Raw genomic sequence first — 18,545 nt, forward strand, 5'->3', positions numbered from 1 at the left:
GTTACTCATACAGCACATACTCACATTTAAAATGGTCTCAATGAGAACTTCTATTGTGTTAGAAGCAAAATAAAAAATAAAAAAAAGCAAAATTAATCAGTCTCTAATAAACTGTTTTAAGGGAAAGAAAAATCACCTTTTTCCTTGTTTACTTGTGTGATTTTTTTTATCAGTGCTTATTTCTTATACATAATAACAGCTTAACAGTTTAAAACAAGACTCTCCAGCAGCTACATCCACAAGAAACAGCCATTTCCTCTGCAAGCCGTCTACCACACAAGCTGCCTGAGTTGCAGTGGTCAAGCATTTTTCAAAATAGACACACCTTCCAAGAGTCAAGTGAATCCTAACCTGCTTTAATGTTCTTTCAAGGCTCAGTAGAAGTGATGACTAGGATTACCACAACGGTGGCTCGTCTACAGAAAGACAAAAACACCAATTAATGAAGTTAAATTTCACAATGAAAAAACTAAAAAAAAATCAGGCAGTGACACTGACAGAAAGACAGAGACTCAGTGGAATGCATAAAATGATTTACAGTACAGTTTTCAACCTGAAGAACAACAATATGACAATATGCACTATTGGCACCCAGCTCTGCAACTCTGCAGTCAAGTTGGTTGCAGCCCGTTCTCGTTCTCATGGCGTCTAATACTCCCGTTTTGGTAAAGCCACTGGCGCACACACACGGTGGCCTTTTAGGTTTAGACATTAGGTGTGTAACAAAAACCCTTTGGGATCACATTTTTCCCCATCTTTCAGGATTTATTTTTCACATTTTTGCATTTGTTAGTTAGTACAGCGAAAGGAAAGTGGTGAAATAATTAGGCCTGAAAACTAAAATCATCCAGCAAAAACCAAGTAAACCACATTTCAAAGTGTTAAGCTCTCAAACAGGAAGCAAACAAATGAATCCTGGCAAACTATCTTCTGAGTTGCAGCACCACCATCCCTGCAACCTCCTCATGTGGACTTTAAAGAGGACCGTTAACTTGCAGCGTGCACAAATGCCACAGGCAGTGTGTTGAGGTCCAGACGTCAAAGGACATCTTATGCATAATTTGGCAACACAAGCCGCATCTGAGAGAACAGCAGGATTTGACGCTCTGGGATGAGAACGCATTGGCAGTTCACAATCACAATGACTCAGTAAATCACACACATATATGTTTCTATGAACAGAAAACAAAATGTACACACAAGTAATCCATGGCTCCAGATCCTTTGACGAAAGGATTTTTTTAAAAACAAACTAAGACAAATGTCTCGAGTACCGCTGCAGTTTTCGTATTGAAAGTTTCTTAAGTGCAACTTTTAACTGCATTATTTGAAAAACAAAGCAGTCTGACATAGAGACGCACAAACAAACCAACAAGCGAACGATAAAATGAAGTGACCACAAACAAGACAATACAGTAAAAGGTGGTTATTCTTAAAGGAAACGCTTGCAGTAACCTGTATATATTTCATATTTTTGAAATGTTAATGTTTGATCTTGTCTGCCTCGGTCTCCCATCACAACAGACAACATTTAAAAGTTTACTCTAACATTGACAATAACACAGAAGAACATTTCCCTCTCAGTTGTGTGTCTTAAAATGGTGATCTGAAACAAAAAGGAGGTCCTGTCATGGGTGCAAATATGGAAGTAGTTACTGTAAGATTTGTAGGGATTTTGTTTTTGTGGGTTTTTAATGCTAAACCAGTTTTAACTTCTTTAGATCTTTTCAGACTTAATACTATTTTTTAAATATTTTAACACATTGAATACAAAGTTCCTACTCATCTGTTCAAAGTTGGACATGTGAGTATGTTGTGATACGTGATCTGACCCAGACATGTGATCCCTGAAACTTTGGTGAGCTGCTATCAGGGGAAGTAAAACCGAATCCAGCCTGTTGTTCAACTTTCTCTGCCCAGTTTACTCCTCACTTATGTCAGTTTTCAGAATAATATAACAGCATGATGTCTTTTCTACTTTTTCATCCTTTACAGACCCATCCTTTCAAAGCTCTCACAGGTCAGTTTACAATCCCAAACAAAATTCATGAGAGCAGTGGACACTTTTGAACAGGACATGTCAGCTCTGTAGGGTAGACACAAAAACAACTTCATTATTGACTCTTATTAACACTGGGCATGTTTTCTGTGAAAGGAAAACCTTTAAAAAAAAAGTGTCAGTCCCAGAGCCCCTCTTTCAGCGCACACCAAATCCAGTCCAGTGCAGCCCAACAGGCCCACAGCTCTCTCCCTACGAGCTGATGATCTGCCCAGACCAGGTCTCATGTTTCGTTCCTGGCTTGAGGTGTGCGATCTTCACCTCCACCGCCTGCACCTTCAGGTTTTTGGGTGGGACCCGGCATACTTTGTATGTGACTTCATCTCCCTCGACTGGGACGTATTCCCCCTCGATGCTGAAACGTAGAAAATTCAGGACAATGAAACAGAATTAGAGCGTTTTGCTTTGCAATGAGGATAAAAGCTGACAGGAACACAGAGTGAGGGAAACAATTATTTGATCCATGCCGGAATTTGTAAGTTTGCTTGCTTACAAAAAACAAAGTCTCTAATTTATATGGTAGATTCAATGGAAAACGAAGCAACAAAAGAAATCCAGAAAAAAAAGAACAGGTTACATGAAAGTTATCAAATGATTTGCATGTCATTGAGTAATAATGAGTATTTGATCCTCAAGCAAAACATGACCTAGCATGTGGTGGGGAAGTCTTTGTTGGTTAGCACAGTTTATTATAGTCGGTCACCAGGTTTGCACACATCTCATGAGGGATTTGCTACTTCTCTTTACTACTACTCCTATGTTACTCTTTACAGAAATCTTTTAGTTTTCTTTACTGTTGCTTGGCAACTTAAATCACCAGCTCCCTCCACAGATTGTTACGGTTCTGGGTCAGTGTTGACCCAGCATTTTGAGTTTCTTATATTTTGGTCTATTTTTGCATTATGGATTATTTTCTGATGTTCTGGTGCTTTGATTATTATTATTATTATTATTATTATTATTATTATTATTATTATTATAGATCTGTTTCAGTTATTCTTGGTGAGGTATCAGTTCTTAGGTTTTGGGTTCTCATGTGTATTGCAGTTTCTGTTCAGTGTCTAGTCTGTCTCTGTGTCGTGTCTGCATCTTTGTTTAGTGGTTCCTTGTTTCCTGTCTTATTGTGAAAGTCTTTGTCTTATGTTAGTGTGTGCAGCTTAGCTCCCCCGTCTCGTTAGCCCTGATCTCCCCCAGCTGTGTCTCCCTTCTGTTACCCATTCCCTGATTACCACCCTGTGTATATTAGCCCTGTGTTGTCCTCAACCCAGTGTCGCGTCGTACCCTCAGATCCTGCCTGTGTGTTCCAGTTAGTGGTTTCATGTTTGGTTTCTGTTTTGTTGGTGCCAGCAATAAAGCTGTGGTTTTCAGTTATATTTCCATCTGAGAGTCCTGCACTTGGATCCACATCTCCACCTGCCCGCACACAGAGCCCTGACACAGATTTTCTGGAGACTAGTTTGGCCACTCCATGACCTTAATGTGTTTCTTCTTTAGCCTCTCCTTTGTCGGTATGTTTTGGGTCAGTGTCATGTTAGAAGACCCATCAACGACCCATCAGTGTTCGGCCTGAGGGAGGGAGGATTGCAGTACATTGCCACATCTATTAGTTCCTGAACAAACTGAACCTGTCCTGTACCCTTAGCAGAAAAATAGCCTCAAAGCATAATGTCTCCACCTTTGTGCTTGGCTTTGGGGGTGGTGTTCTTTGACTTATACTCAATATTTCTCTTTTTCCATGCGGGTCAAGTTCGAGACCCACCATGGGTCCAAAACTTGACCCATCATGGAGCTAGATTTTGCTTTCACCTAACCATAATCCTTTCTTCTAATCCTTCTCTGAGTTATTTAGGTGTTCATTGTAAAACTGTAAAACTTCTTGAGCAGAGGGACTTGCAAGATTTCAGTCCATTGCAGCGTGTTCTTGGTTACTGTGGTCCACGCTGCCATAAGGCAAGATCATGCATGAAGCTCCAGATCGAGGACGACTGATATTATATTTCTTCCATTTCCCAGTAATCATGTAGACAGGTGTCTCCTTCTGACCAAGGTCTTTAGTCTATTCCATTCTTTTGCAGGTCTACTGTCTTGTCCCTGATGTCCCTTGGTCGGCCTTTGGTTTTGAGTATCATAGTGGAGAGGTTGGAATGGGAGAAACTGTCAACAGATGTGGTACATGTGCATAATGAGTTTGGATCATAAACATGTGTAACTGACTGATTGTAAGCTGTGTGCCACATCAGTGAGAGTCAGAATTCTTGCAGGTTTGTAGTGGATCAAAGACTTATTTCACACAGTCACATGCAAATCATTTTTTTGTGAGTTAGGAAATTCAAAAATCAGCAGGGGGTCAAATGAGTATTTCCTAGCTGTACAGGAGGCGCCATCAACAATTTATAATCCGCTTATGTAAAAATTACAACAGAAAATCTGTTTTTAACTTTTTCGCGTTATTCACACAACATGTGAGAACCTGTTTGAAAATCACGACCATTTGAAGCCACTTCTATTTTAACTATTCTGTCTAAATTTCCTCCACACTGCACAATGAACCAAAGAAGCAGCGACTTACAGGGATAGGCTGACATTTGGGAAAATACCAAAACCATTCACATGATGAAGTGTGGAGCTAGAGCACACAGAGGAGAAAGCAGCTCTTTCCCCTCCATTCAGAGCCTAACATCGATCTCTCGTCTCCTCTGAGCTACCAATTAACTTAAAAAGATTTAAAACAGTGGCTGTTGTTTTTACATTTATGTGTACTGACAGAGAAAGCTACATGCCTCCTCCTTCCACTCTCACAAACAGACGTGAGAGTAGTAAAACGCCTCATCCAAGCAACTCAATCCTCTCCAAAATGTAAGACTGCTCTCTTTAAAGGAATTGTTCCCTTTACACAATAAGGTCCAGACATCCGTTCATAGAAAGAAAATTGGAAGACAGCCCCAGGGTAACAGGATCATCCTGCATAATCAGTTTGCACCAGTTTGCAGAGTCTTTACTAACATTTGCCGCATTGCTTGTCAAAAAATCATTTTAAAAAATCACTACAGATGAGCTTTTCCTGGATTCAGAGTAAGAGAAGTAATAAAGTGAGAGAGAAAAATGCTTTCGATTTGAAAATAAGTACAGAGATGTTTGCTCAGTTCTTCCTGTCCTTCCTGTGCAGTTGACACTGCAGATCCGCTATTTTTTATTCAGCTAACACAACATATTAGTCTGCTGTGCGTTCAGCTTTGTTTCCACTCACTCTGAGATGTGAACAAAGATGTCTTCACCGCCGTGGGAAGGTTGGATGAAACCGTGACCTTGTGACCTGGAGAAGTTCTTACATACTCCTTTAAAAACTGGACCTGAGTGAGCGCGCACAGTGCTGTGGACAGAAAGAGGAAGACAATGAAATCGCTTACATCAACAATAAAATAGGCTTTTTATAGTCCAAAAGCTGTTCTGTTCCTCCAGCGGAGAGTAAACAAATAAGACAAAAAGCAGTCTGGAACAATGCTTATGTGATACATTTAATGGGTCACACTCTTTCAGCCTGACAAATGCAGGCGTGGGATAACAGAGAGAAGCATTTAACAAGGAGGTGAGAAAAGCAGATGAAGTGCTGATGAAATCTGCTCCCACACACACTGCCTCACAACGTCACGGCGCAACGACAGCAGAGACGAGAGCACTAATCTGCTGAGGCACAATCGTCCCACGATGTGTCAGTCCTTCACACATTCTGAGTAACAATACTGCAATTTAAAATTACTCTGTAGCAGGTAAAAGTACTCAGCAACCTGGGGTAACCTGTCGGTCAGTGTTGGATCAGATAGTTTAATGTTGCTGCTGTATTGAGTCAAGGTGGAACTACATTAAACTATTTTATATACCTTTAACTTAAGCATACTTAAGTTAAAGCAGTATCTTAATTGCCTCTTGGGGATAAATAAAGTCTCTCTGATTCTGGTTCTGATTATTCTCTTAAATGTAAGCCAAGCATTTTTTTTTTTAAAAAGTAAGAGATGGAAACATTGAAGTAAGATGCAAGTGCATGAGAACTTTTCATCTCTCACTGCTTTGTAAATAATCTAATGATACGTACGCAGAGTATGTGCGGGTGCGTTTGGTCGGCAGTGGGCTGGGCAGTTCTCGCGGCAGGGGCTGCTCCCTTCCTTCCTCCCACACCCGGCTCCTCTCGCTCAAGAAGGGGAAGGATAGGGTGACAGAGCTGCTGGGGGAACGCAGAGGGGTCCCAGAGGGCGATGTGAGACTGGGGTCCGCCATGTCAGACGTGATAAAGAAGAGGACGATTTAGGGGTGGGGGGATGTTGTAGATGTAGCTGCTGACACTGCTGTCTGTCTTCCTGTGTATCTGTTAGCCCGTATGCTCAGAGGGGCCCGCCTCAGTTTGGGAAACAGGTCTGGGGGAAATTCAGGTCAGCGCTGTTGCCTCAGGTCTGTTAGGAGGACTAGCTGTGAGGAAACAGAGAGCAAGAGAGACCAGGGAGATCAAGGAGCTGTCATATTTTGGCCTGATGGTTGAAGCCAAAAACCACAAACAATTCAAAGAACTAGATCCAAATGTATGTCTTCATATAGATAGATGAAGTTCGCTGAAGGAGAAGAGTTATTGTGCAAGCGAGTAGTGTAAATCGCGTTAATTAACAATACATACACTATAAATCTGCAGCCCCCCATGCACATAATGATTCACAAAGCTGGGAGATTTGTCACTGACAGATTAATAAGATGAGCAATGCAACTGGATGCCAACATCTCACATTTTTAAATCCTTAGCAGAGGTCCTATAGTGCAGATGTATAAGACATGGCACATGATGACACAGTTAAAGCTCAGTTCTTCCTTTCAGGTTAAGAAGAGTCACTAAAAGCATTATTTAGCTGTTTCTGTGTTTGGATAAGTGCATAAACTCATTTTGGGATTGCCTCTTTGCAAATATTGATAATATTCAACTTACAGCTACCTGAATTCCACTTCCAATGTATCAATTTTACTCAACTAAAACTAATAACATGGTCCTGAAAACTAACATCACTATATTTCTATATAACACTATATAACACTAATAGCCTATATTTCATATAAACTGGGTAGGATATCGCGCGCGCGCGCGCGCGCGCGTGTGTGTGTGTGTGTGTGTGTGTGTGTGTGTGTGTGTGTGTGTGTGTGTGTGTGTAGGGTGTATTTTTCTTTACGCCCACTCATCTGATGATGCAGGCACGCTACGTGACGTCAAAACAGCTGCAGAAGTCCGCGGAGAGTGGCGCGTTCGTGACGTCAGTGTAATCCCAGAGGACTAACTAGAAGGCCCACTTATACTACCACCTGATATGGCAGTCTGCATGCAAATAAATTAATTAATTAAATTAAATTTAAAGAAAAGCAGCTCTCTGCGTGAATGATAGGTGACTTTTAAGGTGTTTATCACAGAGGGGGGAAAGAAATGAAGCGACAGTTTTCACTTTTACCCACATGCAACAGCTGGAGAACATCTGAATGACAAAATGAATCAAGCAAAAAGAATTTAGATGGAAAGGCCTGACTGATTGCGAAGTCTGTCCTCAGAGAATCCACTATTATACACTTTACAACCGGATAAACTGTCGTTTCCTTTGTTTTCGTTTTTCATAGCGTAAAGAAACATTTTCCTCGACTCACACCTGCAAGTGTGCAATTTCTGCGAAAAAATAAGCGGATAAAGCGCTCTGTGTGCTCTGTGTAAGTTGGAACAAAAGCAGGGTGAAAAGTGGCTTCGTCAACAGTCAGAGAGACGACGGAAGGCGACCGATCCTCCACACAATCAGGAAAACACACATCAAGCCTGTCTTTTTCTGATCCAGCTCTGACTGTCAATCAGGCGTGCAAAGAATACAGTACGTCCCGATCCAAGCACAAAGACACACTGACACACACACCCTCTCTGCTGGCACTTACACACGTATGCATTCCCAGAAATGATACTTACTGCATCTGTTCCGTTAGTAGGCTGAGGACGGACAGGGAGTGAGTGCGTGTGTTTTAAGTCAGTGCGTATTATATAACGAGTAATTAAATAAATAAGCCAAATCCGCGCAGATCGACGGAAAACCCTGATGTGACGAAGAGAGAGGCGGGGCGAGTGGGGGGGGGTGCTGGTGAGTCTGCGCAGCTGGCGGAGATTCCGATGCCGTGATGTGACTGTGTGTGGGAGAGAAAATGACTTCCCTCATTCCTTGACTTCCATGCCAGCCGCGTGTGGTGAAGGCTGGTTTCACCGTGTATGTCGTTTATGCGCTGCTACTGACGGCTTTGCATTTATAGATTTATACTGATGACTGCTGACAGAGTCAGGATGCAAAAATGAGCTCGTGTTCACATTATTTAGTACCCTACATAACGCTACTTATTCAAATGCTGACTTATTTCATATGTAACATTTCTGCTGCTCCCTTTCCAGCGCAGACTGTCCTTGTTTCACAACATCAACCATGCAGTTGTCACATGAAACAGCCCACTGATTGCACAATAAACACATCTGTGTGTGTAGACTGACATTAAGTGTGCAGAGGGCAGATCTGACTGTGTCCTTCACTGCCCATTACACTGAAGGATTTAAAGGCTGCTCACTAATCCTTTCTGATATACTTTCTATAATCACACAGAATGAAAAATCCACAGAGCAGCTAGCTCTCATTTCGACTTTTATTGTGGAGGAAAAAAACAGGAAGGGGTGGGGGGTTAGCACACACTGAGGATGTGTGCAGCAGATCCTGGAGGTGGAGGTATGTCAAATAAAAATAACATCTTTTACAACATGCAATGCTGGTGACATATTCTTTTTGATTTTGCCGCTGGATGCAGTTTATATATACAGTAGGGTCACACTTATTTCTCCCCCCTGCCTGAAAGATTTCAACTTAATTACATTAAATGGTAAATAATATTCTTGCATAAAGTCAGTGCTTCCATACAAACTGTCTCGTCCCTTTTAAATTACCCCACGTTGTGCATGTGACACAGAAAGGACTGCTGCTCAAAAGGCACCAAGGAAGAACTGGTTCTCCATCACACGGATGCCACATGGGTGGAAACAGGCACCAAAACAGTGGGGTTCAGCGACCTTTGCCGAGGGTCCCTCGTGCCTCAGATCAGCTATGATGTTTGAACAGCTAGCGTTAAAGACTCAGTGCTAGCTGTTCCACCATGACAGCAGCCCGAGCCCTGGCTCACAGATGGTGCCCTGAAACAAAAAGTGGAAAAGGTCAGGGTGGGTGTGATCCTTGACTTTTAGAAGAGTTCAAGCCACTGCACATCCACAAGGCTGTGTAGGTCTCTTGTTTCAGGAAAACGTATACATACCGGTCACATCATACTTCAATTCTTGGTGTAGTAGACACAAAGAAAATCAATGCTGGCTACTATGCTTTCACATAAAGCTGAAGAGCTGAAAAGAGCAACTTGTCACTATGGAAGAACTCAGATTTTACAGATGCCACTCACATTATCTATTCTGCTTACAGGTCTTGTTCGTTATGAATTTTCCATCAATTTTCTCCAGTTTTAAGCATCAATTAAGCTTCTAAATGATCTCCGGGTCTGAACACAACACAACACAGAAACAGCAGAAAAAAAGCTTCCAAAAAGCTAAAAGCTCCACTGCCACAAGTTTGACATTATTTTGCAATCCAGCATTTAAAAAGTTATCTATAAATAAGCATGTACCTAATTTTGTATGCATGAGTAAAGAGAGACAAAACTATTTGGGGCTTGATAAATTTTTTTAACATGCACACACATAACATTTTAATAGTGACCCATTTTTAGACGTGAATGTAATGATATTTGTCTCACATCAGTGCTGCACCTTCCTCTTACTTCTTTGTACACTAATGTAAATGTCCTGTATCAGTCGGGTTAGGTAAAGATAGCAAAGTTTATGGTCTTCTACTGCACTGTAAACAGGAGTCAGGAGTTCATAGGAAATATCTACTTTAATCAAGTGTTTTATCTTGCTATCTCTAGATGTCCGAGCTCCCAGCATCATTTTCATGAGACCGAACAGCACGACCATAAGAAACGAGGTCTAGCTCCAAAGGTGGTCCCCCCAGAAAAGCTAGAGAACAAAACTGCTATTGCCTTCTTGGTTTTTTTTTCTTAGCTTGTGACACTGACGCAACACATCCCACTGCCTAACACAGAGGGATGCAAAAGTCTTGATCACTTTAGTCACACAGTGGTAATTACTTCTTTCACTAGAGCGATGAAAAGGATGGTTTAAAAAAAAACTTTTCTTGTGTCCATTTAGAGACAGCTTGGTAAGAAAAACCTGGTTGACTCCTTCAGCCATACAGATGAAGGCAACGCCTTAATTACCACACGGTTACAGTTAGCGCCATAATTTGTTGGGCACTTTTTTGTCGTTTTTGCCTCTCAACATCACTGCAGTGGATTTTATATCGATCAGTCATAATGCGAGCTTTAATTCAAGGGGTTAAAGGAAAGCATTGCATTAAGTGTTACCAGTGTTGGGAAGGTTACTATTAAAATGTATTCCAAAATGAGTAACAGTAGGGTGGACGTTAGGTAAGGCTGCAAATTTTGCAGCGATCTCATATAGAAAACTATTCCGTGCATATATAAAACAGGTCCACGGCTCCGAACCGTAGTAAAGGGACCTCTGGCTAATGTGTTGGGCTCCGTGTCGGGCTCGTAACCAAAAACTAGCTTTACTTTCTTGTCTGGGTCAACTTTGCTAGCGAGAGACAGAGAGAAGCGTTGAAAGGCTGCTTCAACAGAACTTATTGTTTCGGAGGAAAACACGAACACAGTGTACAGTCGAGTCTTAATAGCTTACTTACAACTGGACTACACTGCCCATGAGGCTACATTCGTTAGGGCTATGCCTGTAACACTCTGCCTGTTGCCCTCATATTAAAAGATTTTTTGAACAATAATTTTAAAAAATATTTCTTCACGTCATAATGCAGGCTGCATGTAGAGGTGACCTGGGCCGCGAGATTGAGACACAGGCATTGGAGCCTCTTAATGCATGTTTTTTGGGGTTTCCACCAGCGTGGAATTACCAAAAATAGAGAGCGCACAGCCTAACATATGAAACAGGAAAAGACCGCTGTGTAATCCATCGCTTTCAACAAAGTAACTTTATTCTGAATACCACCTCTTGAAATGGTAACTGTAACAAAATACAGTTACTCATATTTTGTATTTTCAATACTCCAGACATTTTTATACAAAGTCCGTCATGTACAAAGGCTCAGAATTAACTGATCAACTGGTTAATTGTCATTTAAAAATAGAGATAGTTTTTAAAAACTGGATGGAAACACTTTGTAGTCAGTGACTGTGAAGTCTTGAAAGACCTGTGGTCATCGCCAAATGCTCCGTCTCCTCCTTTGAGATGCTCTACCTCATTCAGTAGCTGCTTGTTTGTGTTGTATTTGTGGGTGTCAGGTGACTGACTCAGCCACCGAAGAACCTCCCGTTTCTTGAGTTAAATTTACAGTTTAATTCGGGTCATTATCCAGTTTTGCGGCATTTGTCTGAATCTCAACAGCGAGTTCAGCGCTCTACACTTCACAATTTATCCTGCTGCTTCAAAAATGGGTAACGTCATCAATAAACACCAGTAAACCAGTTACACAGGTATGTCTATATGTATATATGCAATAACATTTCCACTGCAACACTTCCATGTTTGACAGGCAATGCGGTATTATGTGGCTTATCACTCCTTCATACTTTCCTCTATCTGTCAGTCAAGTTCGTCTTGATTTCTCCTTGTTGCTCTTTTAGATGTTTTCAGGTGAGATCTAATCTTACCTTCTTATCCTTGAGTGTAACCAGCAGTTTGCACTTTGCTATAAACTCTCTGTATTTCCATTAATGAAAGTGTCTCTTTTTTTTGTGAAACGCTTTGAATTAAAAGCTGAAAGTCTGCAATTTCACTGCACTTCAGTCACATCTGACTTTTGATTTAAAACTGATTGCGGTAGTAAAACACAGCTTTATGATGTTTAATGAAGACGATAAGAAAGTGTATTTTCTTACAATCAGCGTATATGGTGCCTCTTTCTTCTCCCCGCCGTCTTCTTTCGGTGGTGCCGTTGACTGTCCCGGTTGTGCCGCCGTATCAGAGGCGGCAGTGGCCGGGCCTGTTGGTGACGTATCCACAAAGACTTCATCTGTCACCCTGAAACGGATCTCCTCTCCTTGGTCCATGTAGAGGTCATGGGCACCCTCATCGGTCTCATACTCCCAAAGCCAAACTTGCTCGGCTTCATCACTGAAGTGGCAACTAAGGAAGGCTTCACTTAAGCTAAGAAAATAACCTAAACATCATTTTGATTATAATAACAGGGATTTGGAAACAAACCTGCACTTTATGTAATTCACAGAAACGTATGTCAGGATACAATTTTGCAGGCTGCTGAAGTGACTCTGGTGGGATGAGAATGTCATCAAAGAAGCCCATGGTCACTGTGAAGCAGAGAAGTGCTTTAGAAAGGTACTTTTATATTGCCTGCTGCAGATGAAAGTAGGGACACAGGAAGTTTCTTAAGCAGACTTTAAAGAAAAGCTTCACGATCATCTTTAAATACCTTGTAGAAAATATTTTAATCAAAAATCATATATAATGATGTTTTTTTATATACAGTATTTACAAAGACTGCGCAATGAGAAGACTGCACATAAGATGCGACCGACCCGCTTGCATATGAACTTCTTTCTAAAGGCACAAAAACAGGGAGGAGAATATTTAAATCAAGCGTCCAAACTGATTTACTAAAATTCACAACGCACGGTGCTAATTGTTCCAATATTTAAAGCCAAAAAAAATCCCATGATCGTGGTGGTAACACTCCAGTAACTGCAACTGAAAGCTGTTTGGTATGTAGACTTGAAACAGGGTCTTGTGCAGTAAGTTTGACAACACGGTAGATGAGCTCATCCATGATTTTGAATGATGCGGTGGGACTGATTTTGTATTCTCCTGTTTCTATGATCTTTTGATACAGTGTTTGACATTCTGTAGGTTCCTGCTGTGCCTTCCATACTGTCTTAACCATAATGGAAAGTTATTTGGAGGGTACCAATAAAGCATACATGAGGGTGGCACCTTCTGGCACTGGAGACACTGACAAGTTATTTATATTTTTTAAGCAAAAGGTTCCAAAATGTTGATTTGTAGACAGTCTCTGCATTACTGCACAGTTAATAGCTTAAATACTGGTTAAAAAAAACTTCTAAAGATGTCACCCTGAACTCTGGGAGATTTTGATGGTTGGTTTCGAGGCTAATATCAGTCAGCAAGGAGAATGCTTGTTTGTTGCCGCCCTAACCTTCCTCTGAGGGTGTGGAGAATAAACGTGCAGACACATGTGTTAAAATGGTGCTGTGCAGATGTCAAAAATTACCGTAAACTCCCTCCTGACTGCAGTACTTGATCTTGCCGATGAGGATCTCATCAAGGAAGGGGTGAAAAACAACATACCTGAAATGAACTGACACAAAGACCAGAGAAGGTAAGGAGGAGGTACCACTCACCACCATCTACCTTGTTTGTGCACTAACAGTAGAAAAAGGTGAGTTTTGCTTTGATGTCTGAGGTATTACAAGCAGTATATGACTTTAACTCAACTACAGCAAGGCTGTCTCAGCTATTTGATGATGATCGTCATACCTTTGGTGTGAGAGGCTCCATCTCCTGGGAATATATAGGAGTCCTCGAGTTTTGTGATGTCGTACAAGCAGATGCAGAGTCCCACGTTATAGACCACCTAATGTAAGCACAGCACTACACAATTTAACACACAAACTTCTGCTAAAAGGACAATATATGTTCAGTATTTTAGCTGCCAAATACTGGTATTATGTGCTTGCTAATAAATGCTTCCTTGTCTATAAATCAGGACTCTGCTATATGCCTAATATAAATACAGTAGCAACATATTTTTAAGGAATAATATTAAATGTATCTTTTTTTTTTAGCCAAAAAGACAAAGTAAAGAATATTTTTCAGAGCTGTGTGCACTTTTTAAAGACATGTAAATATTTACATTTCTCACAGAATCATTTCCATTCCTCATTATGGGTTAGAGTACTGATGATGGCAGGTTTATTTACAGCACTGAGGCTCAGTTTCCGAAAGAAAGACCAGTCTTATCCTAAAAATGTTTGTAAATGGAATTCCCTATTAAAATTGTTGTATCTCAAGTCTAGGTGGCAATGCCATGTCTTCTCTTACTGAAGATGCCTCAATACATTGCATCTCTTCTCAAAGTACTACTCATGAGGTGAACTATCAAGAACTTCAGTGTTTAAAGGCTTGTACCGTTGAAGGAGACTAGTAATGGGTATCTAAAGGCTTTTTTGATCAGGCTCTGACCACAGGAGTAGTTCAGATAACCTGGATGGGTCTCAGCAAGGTTTAGGGTCACCAGATGCCATGGAAACATTAGCCTTTCTTGAACTCTATTAGAGGGATGATCACTTTCCACAACATACGCCCTCATTTTATGTTTTAGTGATAACGATGATAATGGTGAGTGCTTTCCAAGATCTCACACAGGTGTTCGAGTTATCTAAGCCCTTTGTTTAGTGACCTACACTAGTTTTATCTGCTAAAGGGCAAAGTGAAACCAAATCGTACTGAATAACAGAGCCACTGAATCCACTCAGTGCAGAGGTCGGGTTTTTCCTTGCATTTGCCACCCACGCGTATAGCTTAAAAATAAGAGGATGAATTTATAAAGGACCCTGGATGAACTGTTAGTACAGCTTATGTTTTGTGTGGTGAAAATTGATCCTAAGTCTGCTAGAATTGTCTCCATCACCTTGTTGGCCAGTTTCTTGTTCAGTTCCTCCGCAACAGCCTCGTTGAGTTGCCGGTGAAAATTCCACGGCGGAATCCGCACCGTGTCGACCATTTCCACCAGCACGAACATGATGACCGGACACTGGTCACCTACCCACTAATTAACATGCGTTGAAATAATAATAAAAGCAATAAAAACATTAATTAATGATTAGAAAGTAGTATCCACGTTTCTTGTTTGTTTGTTTTTGCGACAGCTGATTTACGGCATGTCGCAATTCTAAACGGCTACGGCAGGTTTTTGGTGCCACCTAGTGGATGTAACACTGCAATTGCTAAAAAAATACCGCAAACCATGGACTCGTTAGTGTAACATACCACGGCCTGCCACGACATGCCAGAAAGGGCCAAAAGCTTGGAGGTTCTGGTACTTCATACCCCCGGCTGTGTAGTCCAGAAGGGTCAAGTCAAGTCAGAAAACCTGGTCTGTTGAGGGCAATTACCAAAGTCACCTTGAATTTGGTTGCTACTTTATTACCGAGATTACGGTAAGGGTGCTGAGTAGCTGAATAAGAAGTCTGCGCTGCAATTTTGAAATTGTTAATTTGTTAGCAAAAGTTACATTCTGCTACTTAATCCAATACAGGTTTTTATAATAAATTATTATACATACATCATAAATCATAACCAAAAATGTGATGAGTCATAAATCATGTAATAATTAAATCCTTAAGAGCTGACGACAAATCTGTAAAGAAATTCCATTTTGACTTTCGTTCTATCGACAATTATTATTGATTGATTGATTTTCATTACAACAAAGATTTAATAGGTTTATGTAAATTATTGTTATTAATAATAACAATAATAATTCATGTTTAAGTTTAACTCATGTCAGTCCATGGTAACTGTCTTATCATACTAGTGTACATTTAAAAAAAATATTAGTGTTACATCTTGATGCATGCTCAATCATCCAGGAAAGTAAATCTCCAAAAGATGATTCTGTTCATCTGGACGTAGCGTTTTGTGGGAGAAACGTTTCATCACTCATCCAAGTGACTTCTTCAGTCTCAGCTGACTGCAGGTTTCCCCAAATCTTATAAACAGTACATTTGCATAATGACTGAAACCAGCCCACTGAAGGGACAATGGGCTCGGAGGTCAGTTCCTTAATCATAATTATGCAAATTCTCATGACCACTGATCAACAACCACTGATCAATGGCCGTGAGTACCATTCACAGAGAGTTGGGGAATGGCTACAATCACAGCATTGTAAGATGGCGAAAGATGTACCCTTAGGCCCCCTCCTCGATTCAGAGATGGTCTTTCCCTTTTCACGTAAATGGCCTCCTTGACTCTGCGCTCAAACCAGCGTTCCATCCTGGACAGGGAGGAACGCTGGTTTGAGCGCGGAGTCAAGGAGGCCATGGCTGTTGATCAATGGTCCTAACCCTAACCTTAAGAGAGCTGTGCATAAACAAATACTCCCAAACTTCAATAAACTGAGGCAACATTGTAAAGAAGAGTCGGTCGAAATTCCTCCTCCACAGTTTGCAAAACTCTGAACATATTTTAATGACAGCTGATGTTTACTCTCCACTTGAGTTAACACAGCAAAACACACTTTTCAGCTTTTTGTGTATTTTTAAACTGAGTTGGGGTTTTTTGTTTCTTTTTTGACACCTGGAATGTAAATGTGCATTTCTTTAATGCATGAAGCCTCAGGGTTTGTGTTTGTGTGAACAGTGTGATTTATAGTCGCCTGCACCAACATCGTGCCAAATGCATTTGCCTTCTGCCTGTTAGATTTTAACTCACAAAAATGTACTTGTGGGAAACTGGCACAAGTACAGGGGAGAAATTAGAGCACTGTGTGTGCTGCCCACATCCGTGCACCCAGCAACTGAATCAGGAGGAGCCACAGTCAGCTGATCTGGAGTCTGATCTCTCCGTAGCAGAGGGCCCAAAAAATGCACCAAGGAACAGATGCTCTTTAAAGAGATCATAAATGCCGTAATTACAAGCGCCTCAAGAAAGGCAAAGGTGTCACCATCCGAAGAGTCAGCGTCTCTGTGGGCGCAAGTTAAAGAAAAACCACTAAATATCAAACAAAAGAGGATCAAAAGTCTTGAAAAAGCCATTTTTAAAGACATTTCAAAGGTGCTGGATATTCCATAAAGACTGCACTGGCTGTAGCTCAGCCGCACCAGGAAGTGGTCATTCAAAGATCGCCTCTTCCGAAAGAAGCGAAAACTACGAACAAGGTTATTCTCATGGTGTGGTGTGGAAAAACAGAGGACGATGGAGGCCAACTACCAGAAACTAAAAAGATCTCCAAAAGACTTTTACAAGAGTTCGAAGATAATATATTTCCAATCACCATCTGGTGTTAGTGGCAGATCTTATGATGCTGACAAAAAAGAGCATGCGAGCGCACTTATTTATGCTGTACATGCTGCAAAAACTTCCCACTAAAAACCTTTGGTTAAGCAATGGATCCAAAGAGATGCAAAGGAAGAGGTGGAGGAGGAGGAGGTGGTCTAGGACACCGGGAGGAGGTGGGGGAACATAATTGGCCATCGGTCATGTCCCTGGTCAGCGTGGAGGGAATGTCACTATGTGCGCAGCCATCAGAACAACGAGGAATACTCCACTGCCATGCAATTCTAGGAACCTATAACACTATGCTTCTCCTTGCTTTTCTTGATGGTCTAAAACAACATATGTTCCAGCTGGACTACAGGGAACCAGCACAGCCAGAGCAGCCTCACTAAGTTGTTGTTTGGGATAATGTCAGCTTCCATCGTGCTGCTCTGGTTCATTACTGGTTTACCAAAAACACTAATGTCTTTCTGCCTGCATACTCTCCCTTTCTAAACCCAATAGAGGAGTTATTTTCGGCATGGTGGTGGAAAGTGTACGACAGAGAACCTTATGTCCGTGTTCACCTCCTACGGGCCATGGAAGAAGCCTGCCTAGATATATCAGTAGATGCATGCCAGGGGTGGATCAGGCATGCATGAGGATTTTACCCCCACTGCCTGGCCAGGGCCAATATAGCCTGTGATGTGGATGAGATTTTCTGGCCTGACTCAGACCAAAGACAGGATGCTGAGGTGGAATAATGTTTTTGGTGTGTGTTGTACTGTATGGTACATGAATAAAAATGTGCCACTGTAGATACATTGGTTGCGTCTTTTGTGTTCATTATGTGAAAAGGTTTAGAGGGGAAGAACCACAAGCAACGTAACTTGCCAGTTTTGGAAATATTGTTTTTAATTTATTGCACCAATGTGTAAGACTATGTTATAGTGTGTGTGTTTTTGAGGCCTTGTGTGTGATGTCTGTGGGCAAAGTTTGGTTTTTCAGCAATAGTGAATGGTTTTGAGTTTAGAGCTTCATTTTGACCCAACAATACAATGTTTGGGAAATTGGGTGAGACGTTATGGATTTGTGTTTACTGTTTGATTGATCCTTTTGATTTGTGATCCTCTGGAGCTTCTTCTGAACCGAGAGAGCAGGGAATCCAGCTGATGGTGAGCGTGTTGAGTATTTACCTAAACAGCCCACTACTCCCCAAAATCCAGACTCTGTGTTTCCCTTCCTCTTGATAGACTCTTCTACCACACCAAGCATCCAGCTTGTACTGTCTCCAAC

The 18,545-nt window shown here is 41.3% G+C and overlaps 3 protein-coding genes across 3 annotated transcripts in view; 1 reads left to right on the top strand and 2 right to left on the bottom strand.

Annotated features, from left to right (window-relative positions):
- Positions 1 to 137: 137 nt before the first annotated feature.
- On the bottom strand, positions 138 to 8,200 carry csdc2b (cold shock domain containing C2, RNA binding b). The gene is made up of 4 exons (XM_086288588.1): positions 8,034 to 8,200; positions 6,150 to 6,520; positions 5,307 to 5,429; positions 138 to 2,414 (listed from the first exon to the last, which is right to left on the bottom strand). Exons 2-4 carry the CDS (start codon positions 6,329 to 6,331, stop codon positions 2,252 to 2,254), a joined length of 468 nt encoding a protein of 155 aa, XP_086144714.1. The 5' UTR covers positions 6,332 to 6,520; positions 8,034 to 8,200; the 3' UTR covers positions 138 to 2,251.
- A 535-nt stretch (positions 8,201 to 8,735) lies between these two features.
- On the bottom strand, positions 8,736 to 15,201 carry polr3h (polymerase (RNA) III (DNA directed) polypeptide H). The gene is made up of 6 exons (XM_086288594.1): positions 14,902 to 15,201; positions 13,749 to 13,845; positions 13,483 to 13,569; positions 12,481 to 12,544; positions 12,116 to 12,350; positions 8,736 to 9,287 (listed from the first exon to the last, which is right to left on the bottom strand). The coding sequence occupies exons 1-6, from the start codon at positions 15,010 to 15,012 to the stop codon at positions 9,237 to 9,239; spliced, it is 645 nt and encodes a 214-aa protein (XP_086144720.1). The 5' UTR covers positions 15,013 to 15,201; the 3' UTR covers positions 8,736 to 9,236.
- A 46-nt stretch (positions 15,202 to 15,247) lies between these two features.
- Positions 15,248 to 18,545, top strand: part of top3a (DNA topoisomerase III alpha) — a 37,178-nt gene continuing 33,880 nt past the window's right edge. Inside the window, exon 1 of the mRNA XM_086288591.1 lies at positions 15,248 to 15,430. The gene's annotated coding sequence lies outside the window, so the exon portion shown is untranslated. The remainder of the gene's footprint in view (positions 15,431 to 18,545) is intronic.

The sequence above is a fragment of the Aulonocara sp. 'chitande type north' Nkhata Bay genome, linkage group LG4 (assembly GCF_057382095.1).
Source record: "Aulonocara sp. 'chitande type north' Nkhata Bay isolate Kocher_YH1m ecotype deep benthic linkage group LG4, A_spYH_male_GT1.1, whole genome shotgun sequence".
Lineage (NCBI taxonomy): Eukaryota > Metazoa > Chordata > Actinopteri > Cichliformes > Cichlidae > Aulonocara > Aulonocara sp. 'chitande type north' Nkhata Bay.